A 24,259-nucleotide genomic window follows, 5' to 3' on the forward strand; every position below is an offset into this window, starting at 1 on the left:
CTGCACCTGCAGTTCGAGGGGAGCAAAAGCACCTGGAAGGGAAAGGGAAATGTGTGGTTTTCCTTTACTTTCTCCTCCCTGAAGAAAACAATAACTAATTTGCCTTATATGACAAAATTAACGATGCTACTGCTTACAAATATTCAAGCAAGCCTTCAGAAATGGCCAAACACGTTACTTCAGCAGAAGCATGTTCTAATCCTCGCCTCCACTGCTCCAGCTAGATGCAAACCAGTTCCAGAATCTCCTGAAGTGCTTTGAATTGTATCGATTTCCTTTTCAAGTCCTTCATACTAACTGATATGCTCTGAATTACATCATCAATTTCTGTCAAAGTACAGGTATTTAAGTGCCATCCATCATCATATTTCTACATAAAAGTTCTTACCCCCTTTCTCCATTTCACACACATGCTCACTCACTCTCAGTGTAACACAGTGTGTATTAAAACATGAAGCTTTCCCTAACATCAGCTGCAAACAAGAGGTGTGAAAGGAAATTAGGTATGCAAGTCAACTCATTCACAAATTAACTGCCTATTCATTTTCAGTAGCATGGTGCTTTGCCACACTGGAAAGCGCTTGCCAAACAAGAGGCAGTTAGGGGAGCATCAGCATTTTTCTAGCATCTTGAAAACTGGAGCAAGTAGATGAAAAGATACCTTTGTTTTGCTGAGAAGCCATTTCAGGATTGACCTCTTTAGTTGCTGTTCTCAGTTTCCAAACACAAGGCAGACATCAGCATCATCAACAGCATTATGATATGAACAGTAACAACTTACAGGACCACTGTGAGTATTGATTTGTTGTGAGGAGTTCTTATATGCTGGACAGCCTTGCTGTGCTAGGTGGGAAAGCAGAGCTAGAGAGGTTGTGTCCCGTTACCCAAGAGCATGCAGCAGGTCTGCAGGACAGTCACTCTGCAACAAGGGCCATCTGTATTCCTCACATTCCTGCTGAATTCCCCTGCCACGACAGAGCCTCCTCCCTACCCCTTTGCTCTTTGCTGTCCTGCTTCCAGCACCACTTACAGGATGCAGCAGGGTTAAAGAGCACAGCCACTTCTGCAATAGGATCCACTCTTGTGGACCTTAGGACTCTTAAGTAATAAAAACAGCAATACTTCATGGCAGTGTCCAAAACCTAGCTTGAGTTCACTGTTCCTTCTTCCATTTAGCCTTTCTAACACAGGAAAATAAAGTAGTAAAATCTTGATCTTAGCTGTACAGTAAAGAACACTCTGCAACTGCCCTGTATTCACGCTACCATGAAGAGACTTCAGCCCAGCTATTTTCCTTATGAACTTCACGTTACTCAACTTCCATCAAGATATGAATATTGTTTCCTTTCTGTAACTTTTCAACCCAAAATAAACATTCCTCCTTCACAATCAAACATTTTTATACAAACCCACTACAAACGTTTCACAGCACGTTTGAAAAATAAATGGTTGCAGCCTATCAAGTAAAGCATTTTGCTTAAATTACACACTCCTCTTTCGTAAAATTACAGAACGCGGTTTTTTGCCTTCTTGCTGTAGCAGGAACTGCACAGAAGCGCATTGCAGCACTGTTACTGCTGCTGCTGGACCACATGGGCAGCCTCCAGACTCCTTAGGCCCAGTCTTCTGCTTCATATTAAATAATTCTGCCCATTAATTTGTTCAGAAGCAGAGAGCCCTATTATACGTAAGGAAAGGCCAGTAAAGGAATTTGTGCATATAGGTATGGCGCAGGTGGTCCATGTGCTAAGCAAAGGGCTCTGCTCTCCCAATAGTCCTTGTTACTCGTCTGCACAGATCACAGAATGAAAGTGTTCTTAATTGTAATCCCCAAAACGGAAATAATACATAATTAGTGTATAACCAAAAAGCCTTCCCCAGGCATCTCAGATCTGTTTAAGAAGCATCCATGACTACTTTAGCAAGCATCAAAACTCCACTAAATTTTAGAGCTGAGCAGAAAAGTAAAAATATCTGGAGCTTAAAGGATCTTTGTACTTCAAGACCAACCTCCATCCTGAGGTTAGGTTACATCATAAGCCCTTGAAGATCTGAATGGTTTGGTTAATTGCATTTACTTGTCATGTCCTCTTACCTGAGAAATCCATACTAAGGCTATGAGTAGTAACAGTTATAACAACAAAAGGGGATGCCCAACGGATAAAAATCGATGTAAAAAGCAAACTACAAAGAATAAGGTTTAATTTCTCAGGGCTCCTAAAAAAAAACAAACCACAAAACCACCAACAAAAAAACTACCAAGATGAAACCCAAGAGAAACGATGAAAACCAGATGAAAGGAGAGCTGGATCTGAGTTGCACTTTCATCTCAGCATTTCAGGTTTTCAGACTTTATAATAAATGACATATTTTTTCAGTTTATGACATAACAATTAAACATATGGCCTAAACCCAGAGACTGAGGGCTAGCTGAAACTCAAAGCATGTAGCTAGTGATTTCAAACCAGCAAAGGGCTCATCGCAATATCTGACCCTTCCACTAGCTAATAGGAATTAAAAAGCAGAGCACATTATTTGGGAGATTCCTGGATTTTGCATAGCAAGCATCTCAGAATTTTTCCTGCAGTAGCTCTTGATTTCACATTGTTAAGTATCCTAGAAGAGAACAGCCTGATTCTCCAGCACATCCTTCTGCTGGATGGTTACACTGCTGCCGAAAACCACAAACTTTTCTCTAGGGCCAACACGCAAACCAAGCGCCTTCTTTACACATAGCACCTTCTGCACCCCAGCACCCCACTCACGGCCACTGCCTTCTCAAGGCTTTCTGCTACAGCACAACTCATCTTCTCAGCCCTCCCTGAGATGCAATCATCTCCACCTCGATTAAACAGAAAAAGACCAAGCTGAGGAGTTTAAAATATTCAGAATTCCAGCTCAGAAAGAGAGAGCTACCAGTGGCCAACATTTCTAAGGGCAAAATTACAGCATGTGGGAATTACAGATCTGCAGACAAACCAGCAATTTGTGAGGAATTCAAGTCACCAGAAGCGACAAATTAGGACCACAACGCTAACAAAATTAGACACAGTCTCCTTTTAACCTCATCTCTGTTTTTAAGGGCTTTTTTTTTTAAAAAAAAAAAAGTTTTGTATTTGTTTTGTTGTTAAAGTTTCCATGAAATCGGGCCGAGAGCAACTGTTTAGGAACAGTTTCCCCATAATTTACTCCTATTACCTTAGGATGTGTGACATTATGGCCATGCCTGTACAAGGACGTTTCTCAGCCATTTAACAGTGACAGTCACCCAGCAAAGATAAAATTAGAAACATGAAAAAGTCCATAATCTTTGCAAATATGCTGCTTGACAGGAGGCTGTCATCTATAGGGTTTTTTTTGGTTGTTTTTTGTTGGGTTTTTTTTGAGGTTCCTTTGCATTCTTCAGTCTTCTCTCCAGCTGGGGACACTGCTACAGTCAAAAAGCAGCTCTTTCCCAATGTGACTTTTGCTCATCTACGTGTCAATAGACTGAACCATGGAAAAACAAAAAATGAACCAAGCCAATTTCCAACCCCCTCCACTCAGTAACAATAAAATCACACAACAGCATCTTTAAAACCATGCCTGTTCGTTTTGATAATTACTTTAACAGTTCATCTAAGCGTGGCCTCTCAGCCCCCGTCTCCAGAGGAGAAACCAAAACCCGAAGGAGAAAGAGGAAACGGCTCATCTGCTGAATACAATGTTCGGAAATGTGAGGTGAACATTCCTCACCAAAGCAAGATAAATGTTCCCACCCGAGCACAAAGAAAGGCTTCATATTTCATATATCTTCCATTGTTTGAGCTTGCTTGTACATAAGTAACTACATTTAGCCATCACTAATGGGAGAAATTTAGCAACTAAAAAGATTAATGTTTTTAACAGTGCAATAGCAGAAGCAACAAGGCAAGCTGCACCACGTTCAGTTCCACCAGCCTTCTCCAATTCTGACACAGAGATTCACCCTTCCACAGGAACAGCTACGCTGCAATACCCAAATGCAAACATCACCTGAAAACTATCCACAATGAGGAGGCTGCAGCAACCAACCCCAACAGAAACCAAATGCCACAGTTTTCTGCTTAGGCTAAGCAGGGCTTTTAGAAAGCTCCACTGCACAATGCTCTCTGGATGATTTTCAGTGATAGAAGGGATATAAAGCCTGTGTGGAATCAAAGAATTCTGGATTGAAACAAGTGAATGCTTTGAAGTGTAAAATGTTTTAATGAGGTGGCTTCATGACATCAGGAAAGCTCGGGTCCGTAGTGATTGAGACAGTGGTTTCAAATGAAAAAGTGTTGGTTTGACTCCATGGGGTTCATCAGGCAGTGAAAACGATAGCGGGAGGACTTGTGCAGAGCAGGCAGACCTGGCAAGTCTCACAGCCCCATGGCCATTTCACACTCGCATGCTGCTGCACCTTGATCCTACCCAACAAAGTGCAGCTGCTCAGGCAGGTGTCCCAGGCATGCAGGGTGCTGCTTGGGGGAAAGGCAGCAGCCCTGTACCCCAGAGAAGGCACAATGCCCAGAAGATCTGAATAGAAACAGCGAGAGAGGCTTTCCCAACCTACAGTGGGTTTCATAGAAGTCTGTAGTGTTCCACAAGTGACTGCTACTGTCTCGAATGACCCAGCATCCTTGCACAGTTATCACTTGACACCAATTGCTGGTGATTTGGGTTGCTGCCTTTCTTTATGTATTTAAAAGAAACCTCAGAACACTGCCCGTTCGAGCTTTCATTACATGCTGTGAAAGCACTCTTCAACTGGACCCTGTAAAAATATAATGCAGAGTGTTTATGGACAAAGACAAGCTTTAGAAGACTGGCAAGGAATTAAGTGTCCTTAAAACCACTAATTGAGATAGAAGGAACAGGGAATGCTTATCAGCACAGGCTGCTGGCACACAAGGTCATATCAGCAGCCAGCAATGGCAGGTGCAAATGATGAAATCTGTGCGCAGATTCTAGAGGGACAGCTTTCTAACAGAGGAGCTCTTCTCCACTGGGGCTGGGGCTACTGTTTAATTTGATTACACACAACCGAGAGCCTGGGGGAGGGAGAGAAGGAAAGAAAGAGTGAGGACCCTCTAAGCACCCATGCTGAACTTAAAGGGCGCATGCAGCTGCAGTCTCAGCAGCAGGGGGATTGAACAGTGGTCCAGAGCAAAATTACAGGGGGATCAGACAGCTGACATGGCATGATCCTCTGGTAGACAAAAAATTACTTGCTTTCCCCTCAGCAAACCACACACCGCATAGCAATTCTGACTGGAAAGATGCTATCCCAGATTTAAAGGGAAACTAATCTGTTAAAGAAACATCACAGAGCAGGAGTCTGGAATCTGTGTGTGAACACACCACCACGCGCACAGACTGACACTTTGTCCACAACACTTGCAGGTGCTACGCTCTCTCAGTCCATCGCTAACCAAGTCTTTTACTACCTGGCTTTTTAAGAGCTGCCAGGAGACTTTTACTTCCTAAAACTATCCTAAGTGTGTTCTTGCTTCCCTCTAGCCCTGAAATCTTATCAAAGCACCCCAGGACTGTTTCTTTAGAAGACGAAACAATTCATTCTCTATTGCATCCTGGGTAAAAAGGGAAAAAACTCAAAACAAAAAAAAACCCAACACCAGAGTGGAAGATCATGTCTTCCAGACTAAACCCAAGAATATCACTAAAGAAGAAAATTGCCTGTTGAGAATATTTAGGCACAATTTTTTTAAAAACCTACCTTAAAATTGTCACGACACTACCTACCGGAGTCTAAATTATACTTTCAAAATTATATGTATTAATAATCTAAAGTGTGTAATTATAAAGGAGCAGATATATTTTAGAACTACCATACTTATAAACCTATTTTTTAAAATAGAAACGTTCCGTATGACTGTAAGATCTGTATTTTAGGTCTCCTTTCTTTAGAACCCAATACTTGCAAAGGCAACTGGAGTCCACATGTTGGAATGGAAGCTACAAACAGTGATCTTCTATATTATGTCAGTGGTATTGATATAAAAAAAAAGGGGGGGGGAGAAGAAAAAACAAACCCTATTCCTGCAGAACAAAAGAAGCCCCTGAAAACAGTGGGAAACTGTGCTACTAATAAATTTTCTTCTTACCAGCTTCCTTCATAAAGCTAAACTCATGCAAGCAACAAGATCCATATATTTATTTTAATCTACCAAGAAAACTAAAGGGATGAAAAATACTGGTTTTGCCAGCCAAAAGCATGATTACTGACATTTACAAACAGCTTAATTATCAGATCAATGATTTAAATCTACTAACTAGTGATGTCCACACCATTTGCTTTCTGGCAGTCTGTGCAGAGACCAGAGGCTACTGCCTATGACAAACTATACAACCCGAACTCTCCCACTGCTGGGCTTGTTCTGTACACACAAACCTCTTGCTACAGATGGCCATTGCATAGGAAACCTCTCCCACTCAAGACTAGCTCGTTCTTCAGTTGCACAAGTCTTCGGGGAATAAAACCAAACATCATCAGGTTACAAAGTCCAGTAATTCCTAAATGGTGGTGAGCGTATCTCCTATTCACCTGTGTGCTGGTTTTGGCTGGGATGGAGTTAATTTTCATCACAGTAGCCAGTATGGGGCTGTGTTTGGGATTTCTGCTGGCAGCAGCGTTGATAATGCAGGGATGTTTTCATTATTGCTGAGCAGCGCCTGCACAGCGTGGGGGCCCTTCTGCTCCTCACCCCACCCCACCAGCAAGCCGGCTGGGGTCACCAGGAGCTGGGAGGGGACATGGCCGGGACAGCTGACCCCGACTGACCCAGGGGATATTCTATACCATATGACATCATATGGTTAACCATGGGTTAAACCACAACGATATGGAAAACATCAAGCTCTATTATACCATCCTTCACTAAATATTTAAATCAAGAAGGTTAAATCACAATTCAGATTGTATTGCATGTGCTTACAGATAGAAGCCCCTATCCAGTCACTCACATAACTCATGTTTTTGTCCAAACATTAGCTCTACTGCTAATTCATTCCTGTTAAAGAATATTCTTGTCTTTCACCAATGCAAGTGATTTAAATATATACTTGTGAGGCAAATGTAAGCTTGCAGTGATGTACAGAGTTTGACATTTATACCATTATGTATTTTTGAACATAGTATGACTACAGAAGCATTACTAATTTTGAGTCACTTCCAAATGAGAACTTTAACAAGAACAATGAAAGGCAGTGCAAAAGTGATTTACCTCTCTCTGCTTCAGCTACTGTTGCAATCCCTCTTGATCCACAGTCCAAAAATCTGGTAATTTTGGTAGCTTTGTAATAACTTAAAGTACACCCACTGTACCTTGAATAGCTGCCAAAAATGTGCCTTAATATCACATGCATCTTAGCACACCTTTAAGGACAAACATAATTTTAACCCCACTTGGAAAAGGGTTTAGCTTCTAAGAGCTTTACTGAAGCATGACACGAGACAAAGAACCTCTGGAAGGGCACTACGCAGCAACTCAAGAGATGTGTTTGCACTAGAATTAAGCTCCTGGAAGCACAGCTGTTCTCCCTGCACCGCAGCTGTAACTTTTGAGATGTCCAGGTTCAGAAAGATGCCCTACTTCTCCAGTGTCCGCAGTCCCAGAGACTTAAAGACTCTGACCCCCAAATTTATTTAAGTAGTAAAACGTCTACCCAATTTCATGGGTCTTAAAGCACATATAAAACAGTGCACTAGCTTCCATAACTGGTCATACATCTAAGCTTACAAAATAACTGTGAGCAAATCCATTTATGCCAAGCTGGAATTTGCCAACATGTAAGAGGTGCAAATTATGATTACCTAAAAATGTATGTTTTATAAAGGAAATAGCAAGTGACCCTAAATTTTAGCAGTTGGACCAAGACCCTGCTATAATGGAATAGGCAAGAGCAGCAAACTCATTAATTTTATTGCTTTTTCAGCACTTCTGTACAGTTCAAAGTACACCACAGAGACAGCAAGCACACAACAGTATGTACTAGGGAAGCACTGCAAGCTGCTCACAAGCATCCAGCACCTTCATACATATGAAAAGCAGATTAAATGAGCACAGAGGTAAACGAAATCAAGTTGGTTATCCCTCAACAGCCAAGAAATGCTGTTGGGGAGAAAGGCAGGGAAGAAAGGGCAAAAGATAAACTCACTGTGGAGTGGGTGCCACCCCCACATTTGGCCAGAATTAGCACCCAACAACCTCACCTTCTGACCAGTGACTCAAGGTTTTTCATTAGGGATTGTGTAATTGTTTATGAAGTCTGTATGAAAGCACAGATGAACAAAGCCACCAGGATACCTCCCATTTAGAGAAAAAAATAAAACTTACCTTCCTTGCCTTAGTACCAGTTGGGAATAAAACACACATACACACTTTATAGTGCCCCGAACACCATAGCCTAACTGATCATCAGAAGCTCAGGAGTCTCAGCACATTGTTGTTATAGTCAAAAACCAATAACTAGAAACCAACACCTTAGTATTTCCCCTATATTGTTATAGGAAAGTCATCACAGAGAGATCAGTGTTTGCCCTTCCAAGCACTGCTACTCAGGTACTTTGTTTGGTACTTCCAAGTTACAAATTCCTCAAAAATTGCAAAGGGGAGGAAAAAAAAAAAAAAAAAGTCTTATCTCCTAATACTACCACACTACATTGCTTTTTGCTCTCCTTCTTCTCTTCCCCACCACTGAAGGAACTAACATATCCAAGATGGAGCTGATCAGGAACTGTCAGTTTTAATCAGAGCATTGTAACTGTCAGTCACTGGTGGCCCTTGGGTATTTAGTTTCCTGAATATATAAAAGATTGTTATCCTGAAAGCTAGTCAGCATTTTTGGCTGCTAGACAGAAATAGCATGACTATTATAAATGTTTTTACATTATAGCTTCAGCAATATTTGAGATCTAATAGCTTAACACACAAATACATGCAATGACCACTCTTTATGAGCCACACTGGTGGATTAGAAATCATTTTTCTTTATTGCATATTTTGTTTCCTAACTTACACAATCAGCATTTATTAATAGTGTTGCAATTCTGTATTAATTATTATTTAGCACTGACAGCATGCCTGGAACTGCACAAAATTAGTCCCTGCCTCAAAGTGCTTAAGCAGCCCTGATTCAGTGTCTCATAACCAACATATCATACACCAACCTGCTCAATTACTGAAGTCTGGATTATCATGTCACTTGGTCAGCTGATGTCACATCATATTATTTAACTTGTGCTGCTCAGGACATCCGAGCCACAGTGGGTCTGGCTAGGATGAAGTTTACAAGCACAAGCCTGTTAGAGAAAACTACCCAACACTAAAGGCAATGTAAAAATGAGAATCCAGTATCTTAGGCACACACACACACAATCCTGTCATAGTCTCACACTTTCAGATGAAAAGTCCCACTAAAGAAATACACAGCAAGAGCACACAGTGGTTTGTAAACTTCCCAAACTGCGCTAGTTGCAAAAATGTGCTAAAGCAACTATGTGTATGCCAACATAAATGCAAAATGCCCAAGGTCATCACTACCACACAGGCACAAATCATGAAATACAGAGGTGACAGGCAGAAAGAAGTGAAAATTGCAAATCAACAGCAGGGCAAGTCCCCCCTGTTACAGATCTTCACTGCTTTGTTGGCGCACTCTCCCAAAGGATCACTTCTCTGAAATGAGAATATGCAGAGAGCGCAGATCATCAAATCCTAGGACAGCCACAGGAGTCAAAGTTAACCTTCGGGGAGGTTTAATTCAAGCCCTGCAGGCTTCACACAGACACAAGTCCTGTTGCCTCTCTCAGTTAACCCACTCTTGTTGTTTTCCACCTTGCCAAGAACACAAGGCTCATATTCTAAGACAGTAACGACATGTTTCTAATACAAATAAAGAAAATGGGAAGCTATGAAACAAATAATTAACTGTGTTTTGTTATTTACATAATTATTCACAGAAGCCTGAACAAGGAGTAAAATGGATTACTGCAGTTTTGGTTCAATGCAGCCTTAAAATAAAAATTCATCACATGCCAAGGCTGAAAGGATTTTCATTCCAGCATGTGGTTCTCTCATACTGCCAGCCAAGCTCCAAGCTGCCGCTGCAGCTATTCTCCGTATAAACCCTGATCTTTTCCCTCTGCTGTTCTGTTCAGCCACTGCAGTTGCTGGCCACCAGCAAAAGCATAGAAAAGTTATTAAAAAAAAAAAAAAAGCCTGTAAGAGGTAATAGTGTTCACCAACAACATAATCCTGGTTTGTTGATATTGCTGAAGCCTGAATTTAGGTCTGGCAAGGCATAAAGCAGAGTTTTTCTTCTATGTTTCTCTCCCCTCAGCTAAAATTGCTCTATGATTTCAGTTGTGGTAGAAGATCAGCAGTTCTGGAGAAGGATGACTGATATTTATTCCCTCAAAAAAAGCAGTACAGAACAGGTGGGAGCAGCCACAGTGCTCTCACGATATGCCTCATTGCTGTCCAGAAGGATCAACGTGACAGAAGAACTCAATGGCTTACTCTGTCATTTCGTATTTTGAGGTAACGTGGTGGTTCCCAGTCGTGCCTTCTGTGGAGGCTTTCCTAAAACACACAGCATTGTAAAGAGTGGAAAGAGAGCACCAGAGGCTCCCGAACAGCCCATGTAAGAGCCTTCCAAAGGAAACCTTGAGCCACTCCTGACTGGCAACAGGTCCAGGGAAGCTACCTCAGAAGTGAAGGATTCTACATCCCTTCAGTCAGCCAGGTTTCCTTACGTTCTCACTTTCCTGATTACTTACACTGCTGTAAAAGTGGATGGAAATCAGCGTTCCCTCCCTTTCACTTCCTCTCCCTGCAACCCTACAGAAATAGCTGGGTTACATAAAACAGAAACACCCACAAAACAACAATGAAAACAGATGTGTCAAAAAAAGAAAAAAATGCATACGAGATGCCTACTGTGCGTGCCAATACTAAGTAAAGTATTTGTCCAGTTTATAAATAGCAGCACGAACTATTTTAATAGTAACAGACTCAAAGGGAGGTTCTAGTAAAGAGCTCAGAACTAAGGGTTTGGGTTTTTTCTGTTTTATTTCGAGTTTTATTTTGCCTGTACCTGTCTCAGATTTACTTCTTGACTTTCTGACCAGTTCACCAAAAATAAAATTTTCAAGAGAGGTCCACACCAAGTTCTGTACCCAAACTTCTCTGGAAACCACCAGAAGTTGTTCACCTCACTTACACCTCTCTGGGCTCTAAGCCCAAGCCCATTTCGCTCAATTTCCATTAACCCCCATGGCCCCATAGGCACTTCACAGGTCCTTTGTAGAACTCATTTTGAACATACTTTTTTTCTTTTTAGAACATTCATCACCCTATATCCCTAGCACCAATTTCCACAAACAACTCTCTCAACCAGCAGACGTGTGACATCCTCCATCGTCCATTTCCAACAGACATCTTCACGCCTTCTCCTGTGGTGCTCATCATGTTTGGTAGATGCTGTCTGTAAACACTTACCTTCAAATTCCTCCTCACTCTTTAGCTACACTTCCAACAATGTAAGTCATATCTGCTAATCTCCTAGGGCCCCTTACAGTAACCAATACTGCTCTTGTCTCCTTCAGACTCTCCTACTCATGGCCTACAGCTCTCTGGCATCTCTTGATGTACATGGATTGTAAGTACCTTGGGTGCACCATCTGATTCAGTAGAAGCTGCACAATGATGTCCTGGTCTATGATACACATAAAGCAATGACGATGCAAACAAGCAAGTCAGAAAGAGCTCTGATCTCTGTATTTCCTAATTTCTGTCTGTAAAATAAAATTATGGTTTCCCCCTGAATCTTCAGAATAGGTACCATGAGTCTTTATTAACAGCTGTAAGGAACCTCCAAGACTTTTCCAAAACTTACTTGATTCAGGTGACACATCGTAACACCTTTCAATCACAAGTTCCTCAGCACTTGAAAGCCCAAGCAAAAGCTATGGGATTTCATATTAGGGGAAAAGTCACTAGCTCTTAATAACATCTGTTGAGCTTAGTAGCCCACCATGCTACCTAATCAGCAGCTTATTTGCTTCTGATGTACAGTCTACCAGAAGCAATAAAGAATAAATGCATAATAAATAGGAACAACTAAAAACAAGTTGACTGATGGAATTTAACCCTATTGCAGCTTGGCATAGTATCTAAAAAGTCCTGAAGGAATGATTACAGAATTCCCACACTTTTGACCAAAGGAGCTTTTCCACACAGCTTCTGATATTGACAGTCTCAGAGATCAAGAGACTAGTAAGATAATCACATTATTCTTAAGAACACACTCAGTATTTATGAGGATCTTAACTCCATGTAATAAAGGCCATATTCACTGACTGTGATGACTTGGATGCTTTGGGGATAAAATTAATCAACATGCATGAAAGAGGATCTCAGAGTCAAACAGGAAAATCTGCACATAATAACAAAGATAGTAACTATCTGGCAAACCTACATCACAAGGAAGAAAAATACTATGATTAAACATAATAAGACTTCGCTTGAAATGTAAAATACTCTGCAACAAATCCTGCCAACTCGCATAAGAACCAGCAAACAGGAAGCAGCTGACTATGCAATAAAGGCCATCAGGGAAAACACAACATTAAAAGAACTAGATGCTAGTACACAGCCCCTGTCACTGTGCTGTAGAGTGCTTTCTACTGCCTGCTTTTGATGTGCACGAGGTTCAGTCCTTCCCACTTCCACTCACAGTGCAGTACTTGAATTCTGAGCCAGTAACAGGTACCTATTGTCAAGCAAAACATTGTTGTCATCTTGCAAATTCTCACATGTGTGAGCTAGGGGCACTGCTGGCTCAAGTAGGTTCAGTCAATATTCTTTTCTAATATTTTCCAACATTACACTCCTTCCACAGCCAAGTCCTAGGTTGAAATCAGCTCAAAAAATAAAAATAAAAAAAAAACAAATAAAAAAGACACACACAAAAAATGAAGAACTTTTACTGCCACTTAATGGTTTCCTCCCTGAAACTATAACCACTGAGCATAGCCTTATTACAACGGGGATAAGGGGCCCTCTTTATCCGGTTACATATACGAGATCTCAGACTGCATGAAGATCATTCAGTATGAAATATGCTATGAGGTAATATATTATTATCACAAATATGAGCTCACAAGTCAAAAGAAGTTTTGGCTTATAACCTCTTGAATGTCTTTGTACTTGAGAGTTAAGTGTTGAACCTTTCCTAACCCTTCAGTTATAGCTTGTACTACATAGTTTTAAACTTGCCTTTCAACTTTCAATAACCATTTGCATGTATGTATCTTCAAAGAATGGTATTTGATTTGCAACTATGTGTTGTAATGGGAGGCTAATTAACACAAATATGGTTATTAGCAAGTTACAGACATTTACAGGACAAAAACAGCAGACCAAAGCCTATGGCATACTGTGTCACAGTGATAGAGAACCTCAAGGATGGACTAACACCAGCCAAGACTCTGCCACTAACTACATTACCACAGGCAAATCGCCGACACTCTACAACTCTGTTTCCCCTTCTGTAGTGGGACAGTAAGACTCGTTTACTTTGCTGGGTAGATCTCCACAGCTTAATTAAATCATTATGTTTAAATTAAAGGCACTACAGAAATGCCAGGAAGTAGCATCTGAATTAGAAGGTGGAGGTGACACCCTAATGAAGCAAGACTATTTTCATCGTCAACAGCAGGCATAGTAGAAGGTCATCCATGGCATAATTGTGAAACCACATTCCAAGCTTCTGAAAGCAAGATGACTTTTCCCAAAACTTCATTAAGGAAGAAGATATGTCCCAGCATCTCCAGATGGCTGAAACACACTAGATTCACAGGTAATCCACAATGGCTTCATTACTCCTAGTTTTCCCCTTTCCTTACTCTTTGCTTTCCTAATAGCAGCAAAACATCATAGCTCTTGAAAGATTGCTTTTTCCACAGGCAACTGTTTTCAGTATCATCAAAGACCTATTAAGAAAATTGCAGAGGATCATCTCCTTCAAGTCAGTAATGTTCAGCACAGAGTTTTCAATCTTTTCCTTAGAAGAGCCACAGCAGAGGCATTCCCACTTTTTGTCTGGGACAGCTTCTCCCAAATACCATTACATTTTAACATTACACACACACACTGGAAATTTCCAACTCTGCATAAATGAAACATCCACTACGACTGCGCAGTCTTTTTATTTTTAATGCATTGGAAGAAATTTATTCTTAAACCGTAAGAAGCAGGTCAGTCCTCAGTGGAGGCCCAGTTTCACCACGTGTTCCCAAAAGAGCTGCCACTTAGTGTGAGGTGTGAAGCTGTACATGTTCTGTATCTCAGAAACTACACTCAAGTTCTGTCACAGAACATCCCAGATACCAAAAGGCACATCCCATCCTAAACTCATTTAGTCCATACTGGGAAGTCATTAAACCAAACCTAGGGAAATAGGCAGCTACTTCCTTGTTTGTTGCACCTGAAAAAAAGATTACCCAAGAACAATTATACACAACAACCTTGTTCCAGACTGTAAACACCAAGAAATACCACATTTGCTGTTTACTTTTTAGCAATGCAAAAGCATTCGCTTTTCATTTTCAGGAGCAAGATGTGCTATAGGAGAGGTCAGCCTAGTTCTTTCTAGCACGTAAGATCTCCTTGTGTTGACTGGATGCGTATCCTCTGTCTTCCATGTTAGAAGACAGTGGAAGATACCCAGCGAATGACATTTGCAACAAAGAGCTCCATACTTGATTTCTTTTCCTAGTGACTAAGTATATAGTTGCATATACTTATTTTATAGATATACTTGCTTTTTTTCATACTTGCATTTGTGACCAGGAAGACCAAAATGATCGCAACTAAGATTTCAAGTAAGGTAGAAGATGTACTTGTAGTATTGTGCCCACATGACTGGATTCTCCATTTGCTTATGTCCATCTGTCAGCTGCCTACTAATCACTTTTGAGTCCACTGACCTGCTTTTGACGAAATTTGACAGCAGGAAGAAATCCCAAAGCTCCCAACACTTTCATTTAAAAGAGATGGTTGGGTAGAGGACAGCCTCTTGTAAGACAAGACAAGAAAGGTTAATGACAAAGGTCAGCTCTTATTTGACGTCAGAGAACCCACAGAAGGGATCACCCTAGAGACATGAATCCTCAGGAACCAGTTTCCATCGGTACTGTTGCTCTTCTAACACTTGTTTCAAATAGAGCTGGAACCAGAAATTAATTTCAGTTCTCACAACAGTTCACTGGCCTTAGGTAAATCATAACTTCTGATGCTACTTCCCCTGCCATAACGTGGCTAGTGTCAAACACCCTTATTATGTTGCTGCAACAATTCATATTTGAAATGTACTTTGAAGGTCTGAAGAGTTGTATTTGCTAATTATTACCTGTCTTGAGACATGAGCTGAATATTCAAAGTGCTAGCTTGATTCATATGCAAGTGCACGTCACATAAGCATGTGGTATGCACGAAGACTCAAAATATAAAAGCAAAGATTGCTTTTAGAGAAGACTTTGTTATAAAGTCAGTTTTGAGCTCAAAACACGTTTTTATTACCGTGTCTCTTCTATTAGACTGGATTTAAATTATTCCCCATTTTGGAGTAGCACTTTGTAAAACACCAGCTTGAAAAATAAGTACCAATTGACAGAAGACAAAAAGATCATGCAAAATTTGATTCTGTCCTCAAAGAAAAGTCAGACGTCTGAGATCTTAGACCTTTGATACGAAGCTGAATTCCACAAGGCAGTGACCGAGCACCATAAAACCAGAGCTTATCCTAGAAATACTGGAAATCATAGCATTGGGACTGGTAGTACTACATGACAGTAGGCAGGTGGTTTTTATCCTCTGTTTGGCCAGGCACTCTCCAGCCTTTCCAGAAATGAAGATGCTTCTCCCTCCCTTTGCTGGAGTATCCCATGCCTTCTGCTCTTACTGGCAGAAAAATCAGATGACAAAGGTCTTGCTGAAAGTACTAGAGCAAACAGGTGAACAAGACAGTGATTTTAAAGGAAAAGGGTGCACGAGTGGGGGCTAGCTTCCTGAAAAGGAAACTCTCCCGTGTATTAAAGTAAAAATGTCTGCCAGAAAGAATCCTGTTTGAGTGTGATGGAGCAAAGTACAATTTCCTTCCATAACAACAGATCAACCCTGTACTTTCAAGCTTCCTCCTGTAACACACTGACTACCAACCGAGTACTCAATACTTCCCAATACAGGCCTTTACATTTCCCGAAGGAGCAAGCCCTGGCTAAAAAACTAAGCCACAACAGCATCAGTTAAATTTTCATTTTGATCCTCCCCCCACCTCCCTAACCCAGACAAAACAAAACCAACCTGGCCAACCTATTCTGACAACACTGACGAGATTTATGTCCCTTGCACTCCATCACTGCCCTACAAACATATATTATTTTAATGCAGCATAAACAAATATGTGATTTGTTTAACACCACATCGAGTCCTAGTGATTAAGGTATGTATATGCATAGAGCAGAATTTATACATGCGCAAATCCCTTTATAAGCTCTGAAGATAAAATTATCAGTATTGCCAAACACAGAATATGTATTATATTTTAATTACATGAGACAGTTGAATACCAACAAGCCTACTTCATTTCTAATTAGAAAAAGTTCAGTAATCATCATCTTGCCTGCTGTTATTGCCTGACAAGAATAAATGAGGAGTCCCCTCTAGGGACCGCACAGTAAACATCCTCACACACGTTTGTTTCGGAGCCAAGCTTCATAGTAGTAGTAATCGCGAGGCGCATAGCGCCTGTCAGGCAGCGCAGCTGGGAAGGTGCATCCGTCGGGGAGTGCACGATTTTAAAACGTTTACCCCAAGAACCAGGCGCTTTACAGAGCCCCTTGCAGCCTCCTTGCCTTGCCCTGCTGCTGCGCACCGCCGCCCGCAGAAGCTGCGGGGCAGCTCCCCCGTCACCTGCTGGGCAGCTCTGCAGAGCAGGGACCTCCTTGGCCCAGCGCTGAAGGGCAGCCTGGCTTCTCCGGGCTGGAGGGGCTCGCCGGGGACACGGCAAAGGTGACACGCTCCGCTGCGGTGTCCCCCCCGCAGCAGTACAAGCGGTCGCGTCCCCCCGTCTCCCAGCAGGCTGTATGTATGTGACAGCGGCTGCACCTGTCACCCACCGCGTTCGGGCCGCTCCCAAGATCAATAACGCTTCTCCTGTCAGCCCATAAATCGCATCAAGTAACGTTCGCCGCCGCTGCCCGGCATCGGTCCCTTCTGGAAAAAAACCAACCCACCAAACACTTACTCCGCCATCCAGCCGAGACAAACAAAGGCCACCTCCTTTTATTTTCCATCAGATTCAGACCCACTGGAGAACAATACCGGGGGGGACGACGCGGGACCCGCACAATGGGCACCGGCCGCAGCGAGGCCTCCCCGCCCAGACGCGGCGACCCGCAGCCCCCCGGCCGGCCCCGCTGCCCCCGGCCGGCCCCGCTGCCCCCGGGGGACGGAGGCGGCGGCGTGCCGGACCAGGGGCTATCCCCGCCGCCCGCCCCTCACGCCCGGGAAGGGACGCCGAGGGGTGCCCTCACCTGCCACCGTGTACCGGTCCAGGTAGTTGAGCACGTTGCCCACGCTGAGGATGCCGGCAGCCGCCACCCGGGCCCGGCCGAGGTTCGGCGCCTTGTGGCGGGCGGCCGGGCGCTCGGGGTGCTTGCCGGCCGCCGGCGGGTTCATCCTGCCCGACAGGGTCTGCACCTCGCCCTCGGCACCCCGCCCGCAGCAGCCCCGCTCGCCGTCCTCCTCCTCCTCCTCGTCGCCGGCTCGGAGCCGCCCGCCGCAGCCCGGGCTGCTGCCGGAGGAGCCGTCGCTTTCCAGGCACATCATGGGCTGCGGGAAGGGGAACGGCGGCGCGCAGGAACCCGCGCGGAGCGACCGCCGGTGCGCCCTCAACGCCGCATCCCGCGGCCGCCTCAGCCGCCTGCCTGCCTGTCTGCGGGACCGGCCGCCGCCTCAGCCGCCTGCCCGCCTGTCTGCGGGAGCCGCCTCAGCCGCCTGCCTGCGGGACCGGCGGCCGCCGCCTCAGCCGCCTGCCTGCCTGCCTGCCTGCGGGACCGGCCGCCGCCTCAGCCGCCCGCCTGCGGGACCCGCCGCCTCAGCCGCCCGCCCGCCTGCCTGCGGGACCCGCCGCCTCAGCCGCCTCTGACAGTTGCCCGGCCGGGGCGGGGCCCGCCGCCGGCTCCGCCCCCCCCCCCGCGCGCGCCCCGCCCGCCTCAGCAGCCGCGCGCGCCCGGCCCCGCCCCGCCCTGCGCGGGAAAGGGGGTCTGGCATCTCCTCAGCCCCCCTGAGGTAAAGCCCCGCTCCAGCCCCACGGAGCTCGGCTCCGAGCAGCGCGGTGGGGGCGAGGTTGTCGGTTACCGTCTCCTAGCTTTTATGATTTCACAGCGGGCTCGGAACACGTGGATTGGCGGGACTGTGTAGCGAGCTGGGGAAAAAATAGCCAACAAAAAGGACTCGAGCAATTCTGGCTTGTGCCCAACGGTAAAATACACGTGGGCCACACGCAGGCCCACCCTCAGATCTGGTTTTAAGAACAAATCCAAAAACCCCAAAAACTTCCAACGCCCTGAACTGTCTACAGTGAGGAAAAGGCAGCCGTCAGGGAAGGGGCGATGGCGGGGCAGGGTGAGGGCACACAGGAATGCGCCACCAGCCTCACAGCTTCCTGCTCGGCCCCAGACGATTTTCCTACAGCACAGAAGTTACTTCAGGAACAACACACATCTTCAAAGGAAGTAAAATTGCTCCAAAGTTCCCCTCGCTGAAAACAGTTCCATCCCGCTCCCTATAAAGTTCTACCTTTGAGCTAAGAACAGCCAAGAGAAATTTCATTTCAAAAGGAGGAGTCTTCAAAGAGATTTAAAAGTGTTCACAACCAGAGTGGCTCCAGCCTGTCGTACCTGTAGTAAAACTACAAAAGCTAACTAAAAAACAGAGAAATAAAATGACTGCTAGAGAGCTAACGTGCACTTGTCGGAGAACAGGAGGTTACAATTTCAGATTTCTCTCAGTTTGTTGATCATACTCTCGAAACTCTATCATGATGAAAGCCTTTGTCTCCGGGTTACACATTTAAACAAAACGCCTGCCACCTACCTCTGAGGAAATGGCAGCTGCTCCCAGCACAATGCGATGTGTGTGTGCTCCACATACCTGGCCTTGTCACACCCCTTCCACGCAGCTTGCACCGATGACGCCAGGGCCGGACTATGCCAGTAATCTGGTGAGATACTACAAAAGGAACCCCCGGGATGCTGCCAGTGAAAAGGGCACTTTCTGGTGAGTCAGCGCACAAATCAGTGCTGTTTGAGCAACGTCTGGCTGAGGAGAGGAGCAAACACCATTCCTGATGACAAACAACACTCCCAAATAGTGGTAAGTGATGGTTTTATGTTGGGAGTAGGTCTGCACAGATGTTCCGGAACTAGTTTTGGAAACAGAAACAACATAGCTGGATTAACATAGGATGATGTTCTGGTTGACTTGTCGAAGTCTAGGGAAACATTTCTTACTCCATAGCAGCATCTGCAGTTCAGATGTGACTGGCTATATGGTAAAGGTTATACTAACAAAACTGCTTCTTCGTGTTCCCACTGATTTCAGAATTCAAGTGGTGTACATAATGTGGTCAAGCGACAGTGCTTACGCAGAATATTATATAGCCTAAAATGAAGGGGGGAAAAACCACAACCAACAGGGTAAGGGAGAAAAAGGGAAGCGGGGGGGAAGGGGGGGGGGGGAAGAAGGGGAAAAAAGGGGGGGGAAGAAGGGGAAAAGGGGGGTGGAGGGGGGGTAAGGGAGAAAAAGGAAGGAAAAAAAAGAGTGAAATGGCTTCACAAAGACCACACAGCTTGCCCAGCATTGGAGGCAAAACTTGGGTGTTCTTTAAGTTAGACATATCAGGCGCTAAACACAGCTGAACTACAGGTTCAAGGAGTTCCACAGACACCAGCCAAAGTATCCAGGATCCCTCAGATGTGTACAGTCTGCCCCAAAGTCAGTTCCACGCTTTTTTTCACTGCTTGGGCTACCCCTGGGCTTTGCACACAGAAAACTATGTTCAGAAGATGTTCATGAGATTAAAAGGTAAGGCAAAATGAAATACCTGAATCTTATGGTTCAAATGGTTCCCCTGAAAGCAACTAAGAAATGCACAGTTTTCTGAAGAAACAGAGGTTTAACCTAATTAATTTCCTTTCATTTGTAACCAATACCAAGCACACAAACACAGCTGACACAGAAGCCAAGGTAGCTTACTGCCCATTAAAATAACTGCCTAAAAAAACTGGGGAGTGACTCCTCCAAATCCCCAGGAAAAGAGAAACCAGGCCAACATATATGCCCCAAAGTTCAGGCAGGTTTGGGCCATCGAACACAGAGCAGTTCAGGACCAAGCTGAAGGGGCTTGTAAGAAAATCCTTTTATTTCTGACAGAGAGAGAAGTTCCAGTTCAGAGTCATCTACTGATAGAGCACAAAGAGGCACTGGTTAGGCAGTTAGTTACATGGACATCCAGGGCCTTACATTACAGCCAACCTTAACACCTTTAGCTGTACATGGAAACTCATGAACAGAACAGATGCTAGTGCATCCATGTCATGAGATTTATGTAAAGGAAAAGCAGAGGGAACTGGAAAAAATGTGGTGGAATTGGTTTTACTGGCAGCATGATTCATGTGGCTGAACTGCTAAAATCACCGGTTACTACCTCTTAAGAAGAACAGAGTAGATTCTAGCTTAGAGACATTGCTGGGTTTTGCTGCGACAGGTTGTTGAAAGGCAATTTGATTACAGTGTGCAAGGTCTATCATGGGGAGAAAAATGCCAGTTCCAAGAGCCCTAATCAAGTGGGAAAAGGCATAGCAAGAGCCAGAACAATGGCTGAGAGCTGGAGTTAGAAAAATCCTAATGAATCATCTGGTTCATATTTGTTACAGAGTGATTATCATCTGGAACAAAATGCTAAAGAAGGAGTGTATTCTCTATCCCTTTATGTCTTTGGATGCACGTTGATTGCCCTTTCTAGAAAGTGCATTATTGAACTCAAACATGAGTTACCGTACTCCACACAGAGAGAACTGGCTGTAATTTTATGATACAGGAGGTCAGGTGAGATGGGTTAAAACCCCAACCCTGAAGATACGAGTTCTTACCCTGCTTACCAAGCACACAATATTTTCTGCGCCACTTCAGTCACTAGATGGATCTGAGCATAGCCCCTAGGAAAGCACATGACACCAACCTAAGCCTGAAACAGTGAGTGCAAAACAGTAGCGCTCTCATAGCCCTGGTGATGAAAATGGACAGCATCTTTCCAGATACTGGTGATACTGTGTTCTGTTCAAACAGAAGCTCCCTCACACTGGGAGTGCTACCCAGAAGTATACAGATACAATTAAAAGCAAATCTGAACTTAGCTAGCTCATCTTTCTGCTTCTTCCTGATTATGCATGTCATGTCTGCTCCAGAATGAGCTCCAGCCAGTTTCAGTAGATTCCAACTAACAGATATTAGCTAGGGATAAGAGAATCAGCAACCTTTCTGCAGAGAAGTAACATCGCCTTGGTCATGTTTCTAAAATCACCTCAGCCCATACCCAATCACTGTCTTGTCCCAGTGGTGTCCGGGTGAGACCAAATGAAACCATGCCCAAGTCTTTAACCATGCTCTGCTGAAAGGTACTTGCAGACATCCTGCTGAGTGTTCAACAAGGAAAAGAACAAATTCACTTATTAGTAGTCCTACTCTCTACCAGTGCAGTCAACAGAGCTTATCCCTTCAGGGATTACTTTCTTCGTTTCATTATTTTGTTAGTATCTTAAAAGCTTGAAAATGTTTGTTTTATTTTATCCTGGTCTGCACTTATTGATTTTTTTCCCCATCTCCAGAGTTCTAGAGGTGGTCGGTATGAGCAAAACCACTTTTGTTTGACAACAGCTGTAATTTATCTTTGAGGAAAAAGAACCCACTTTTGCTGCACACCAATATTAACTACAGCAGTGTAGTCAGTAGCTGGTCCATGGACTAGACCTGGCCTACAGGAAGTTTATGACCAGCCTCCCACCTTCTCTCCCAAGGGGTGATGGCTGATCCTGTGGTGCTAGGTGCCAGCAACTACCTTCTCTCTCACATCTTTGCCCCTTGCCAGCTGCTGCTGTGAGGGAAAGGAAGGAGAGGACTTGTTGCAGAGGGGAATGGTGGGTTGGAGCACCCATGGAAGGCAAAACCCAGACCTGAGCCATGTTGATAACTAGGTTGGACCTTGCCTAATCTAAGCAGTTACTACAGCCTGAGGAATTAGACTATCAAGAGGACATCACATTGCTGGTTTGGAAATAATGAAAATTAAAAGAAAATGCCTTTCCGTCTCTAGCCCATCTTACTTAGAATCCAGACTCTTTCTTCAGTTAATAAAAATCTTGGAAAAATCAATTTTTCTACTTCAGAAAGTCACAATAACCTCTCATATACAACCGTCAAAGGACTGGAGCCTCCCTGAAGTAATGCTTTGCCAAAATGTACACCAGTGTAGCCACCACTATAATCAGGAGTAGTAACTGCCTATAATAGTCTAATATGTTAGACTGTAAATAATTACAACTCAAAACAACTTTTGTCCCTTTCCCATTTTGCATAGTCTAGTTCAAAACCAGGACTCAAACACAGGGACACACAGGGTCTGTCACTTAAGAAAAATAAAGCTACACAGGCCACCAAACTATAGGATCACAAAGTCCAGATTTTCAGTTATCCAGAGATAAGCCTTAGCCTCACCAAATTTTATGAAAGGTCATATAGTCAGGCAATCATCAAGGCCGCAAGAGCAAAACACAGGACAGTGACAGAACTCTCTCTAGTTCTGCCCACTCCTGGGCTTCAAACAGACTGCAGCTCTGCAAGAACAGGAATTAGAACCTGGCAATTACGCACTGACATACCCATCATGGCCACTATATCTCCTGGATTCATGTTTTTTTCAGAAACTTTGTGGCTGAATTAAGCTGCTACTAACAACTGATGTTATGCAGCTGCGTTTACAAGCTCATCCAGCTCAGAGGTTTCTTGTGTGACATGCTGTACCAGGGAGACCTGCTGAGCATCAAGCAGTCTTCCAAACCAGTGAAGGGGGATACATATTAGCATATACCTCCATGTTTTCCAGCAGTCACTCTCTCAAACACGCTCTCTACGTTAAACCACCTAGAGAGACCAGCCTCTCAGTTTAGCTATTTAAGGTGTGTGTTCAACACTCAGTGATGTAAATAAACCCCTGGTTATCATCCTTTTCCCTCCACACTCATATGTGACATGTTTCACTGAGGAGAGCTTTGGGCACTGGTGTGCTGAAACATGTTTGTGCCGGGTGCCGTATGCACAGAGCAATGTGGCCAGACCGTGTCACCTTCAGAATAAGTTCATCAAGCAGAGAAGATATGAGCAGCGCCCCAAAATAAGCAAACATTTTAAAATCTCTCAGAAGGCAGATTAGGCGTAATCTCAGTGTTGAAAGTATAGTGGTGTTTAAATTTCTTGAATTCAACAGAAACACAACAGAGGCAGAGGCAGTGAATCAAAGGAAAAATCCATGAATGGAAGCTGGCATCCCAAGGCCCAGTTTCTTTCTGACCCTCATGCTTAGTGCTTGAAATGATAAATTAGGTGCAGAAGAAGCTGTATTTCCATGAAAACATTTAGCTTTTGCAACAATACGAGCAGCTGCTCTCACCCTCCCTTACAATCCTACATAAGTGCCTGAGTATCTGTTTGTGAATTTTGCAGTTACAACATTTGTATAGCGTTCCAGCCTGCCTGGCAGCATATGATATCACATACCAACCAAAACTAAAAAAAACCCCAAACAGCATAAAAAACCCCAACCCTCCAAACAACCCAAACCCACCCGCCCCTCCCCACATGCAACAAGAGAAAACACATGCAAACCCCAAACCAAAAATCTACAGGCATAGCAGACTGCTCAGGATCACAGTATCCAAAGGCAGTTGGTACAGCAGGCACACACCACCGCTGTCCTTTGCCATTTCTTAGTGAGTGGCCTTTGATGTTCAGGGCTGTTGAATGTAGGGTTCTATCTCCAGAAGTACTGACCTTCATTATACTCAGAGGAGCCTCAATGTTCTAAATAAATGGAGTTTGCGGTCTCACCTCAG

The 24,259-nt window shown here is 43.9% G+C and overlaps 1 protein-coding gene across 4 annotated transcripts in view; it reads right to left on the reverse strand.

Annotated features, from left to right (window-relative positions):
* Nucleotides 1–18,236, reverse strand: part of SPNS2 (SPNS lysolipid transporter 2, sphingosine-1-phosphate) — a 141,485-nt gene extending 123,249 nt beyond the window's left edge. For 2 of the 4 annotated variants that reach the window (XM_055728542.1, XM_055728550.1), the window contains exon 1: nt 17,624–18,235. In XM_055728542.1, coding sequence (XP_055584517.1) covers nt 17,624–17,918 — 295 coding nt within the window. In that variant the 5' untranslated portion in view covers nt 17,919–18,235. Of the gene's footprint in view, nt 1–17,623 lie in introns of all 4 variants that reach the window. The other 2 variants (XM_055728555.1, XM_055728562.1) reach the window with 2 other exon arrangements.
* Nucleotides 18,237–24,259: the final 6,023 nt, after the last annotated feature.

The sequence above is a fragment of the Falco cherrug genome, chromosome 1 (genome assembly GCF_023634085.1).
Source record: "Falco cherrug isolate bFalChe1 chromosome 1, bFalChe1.pri, whole genome shotgun sequence".
In the NCBI taxonomy this organism is placed as follows: domain Eukaryota; kingdom Metazoa; phylum Chordata; class Aves; order Falconiformes; family Falconidae; genus Falco; species Falco cherrug.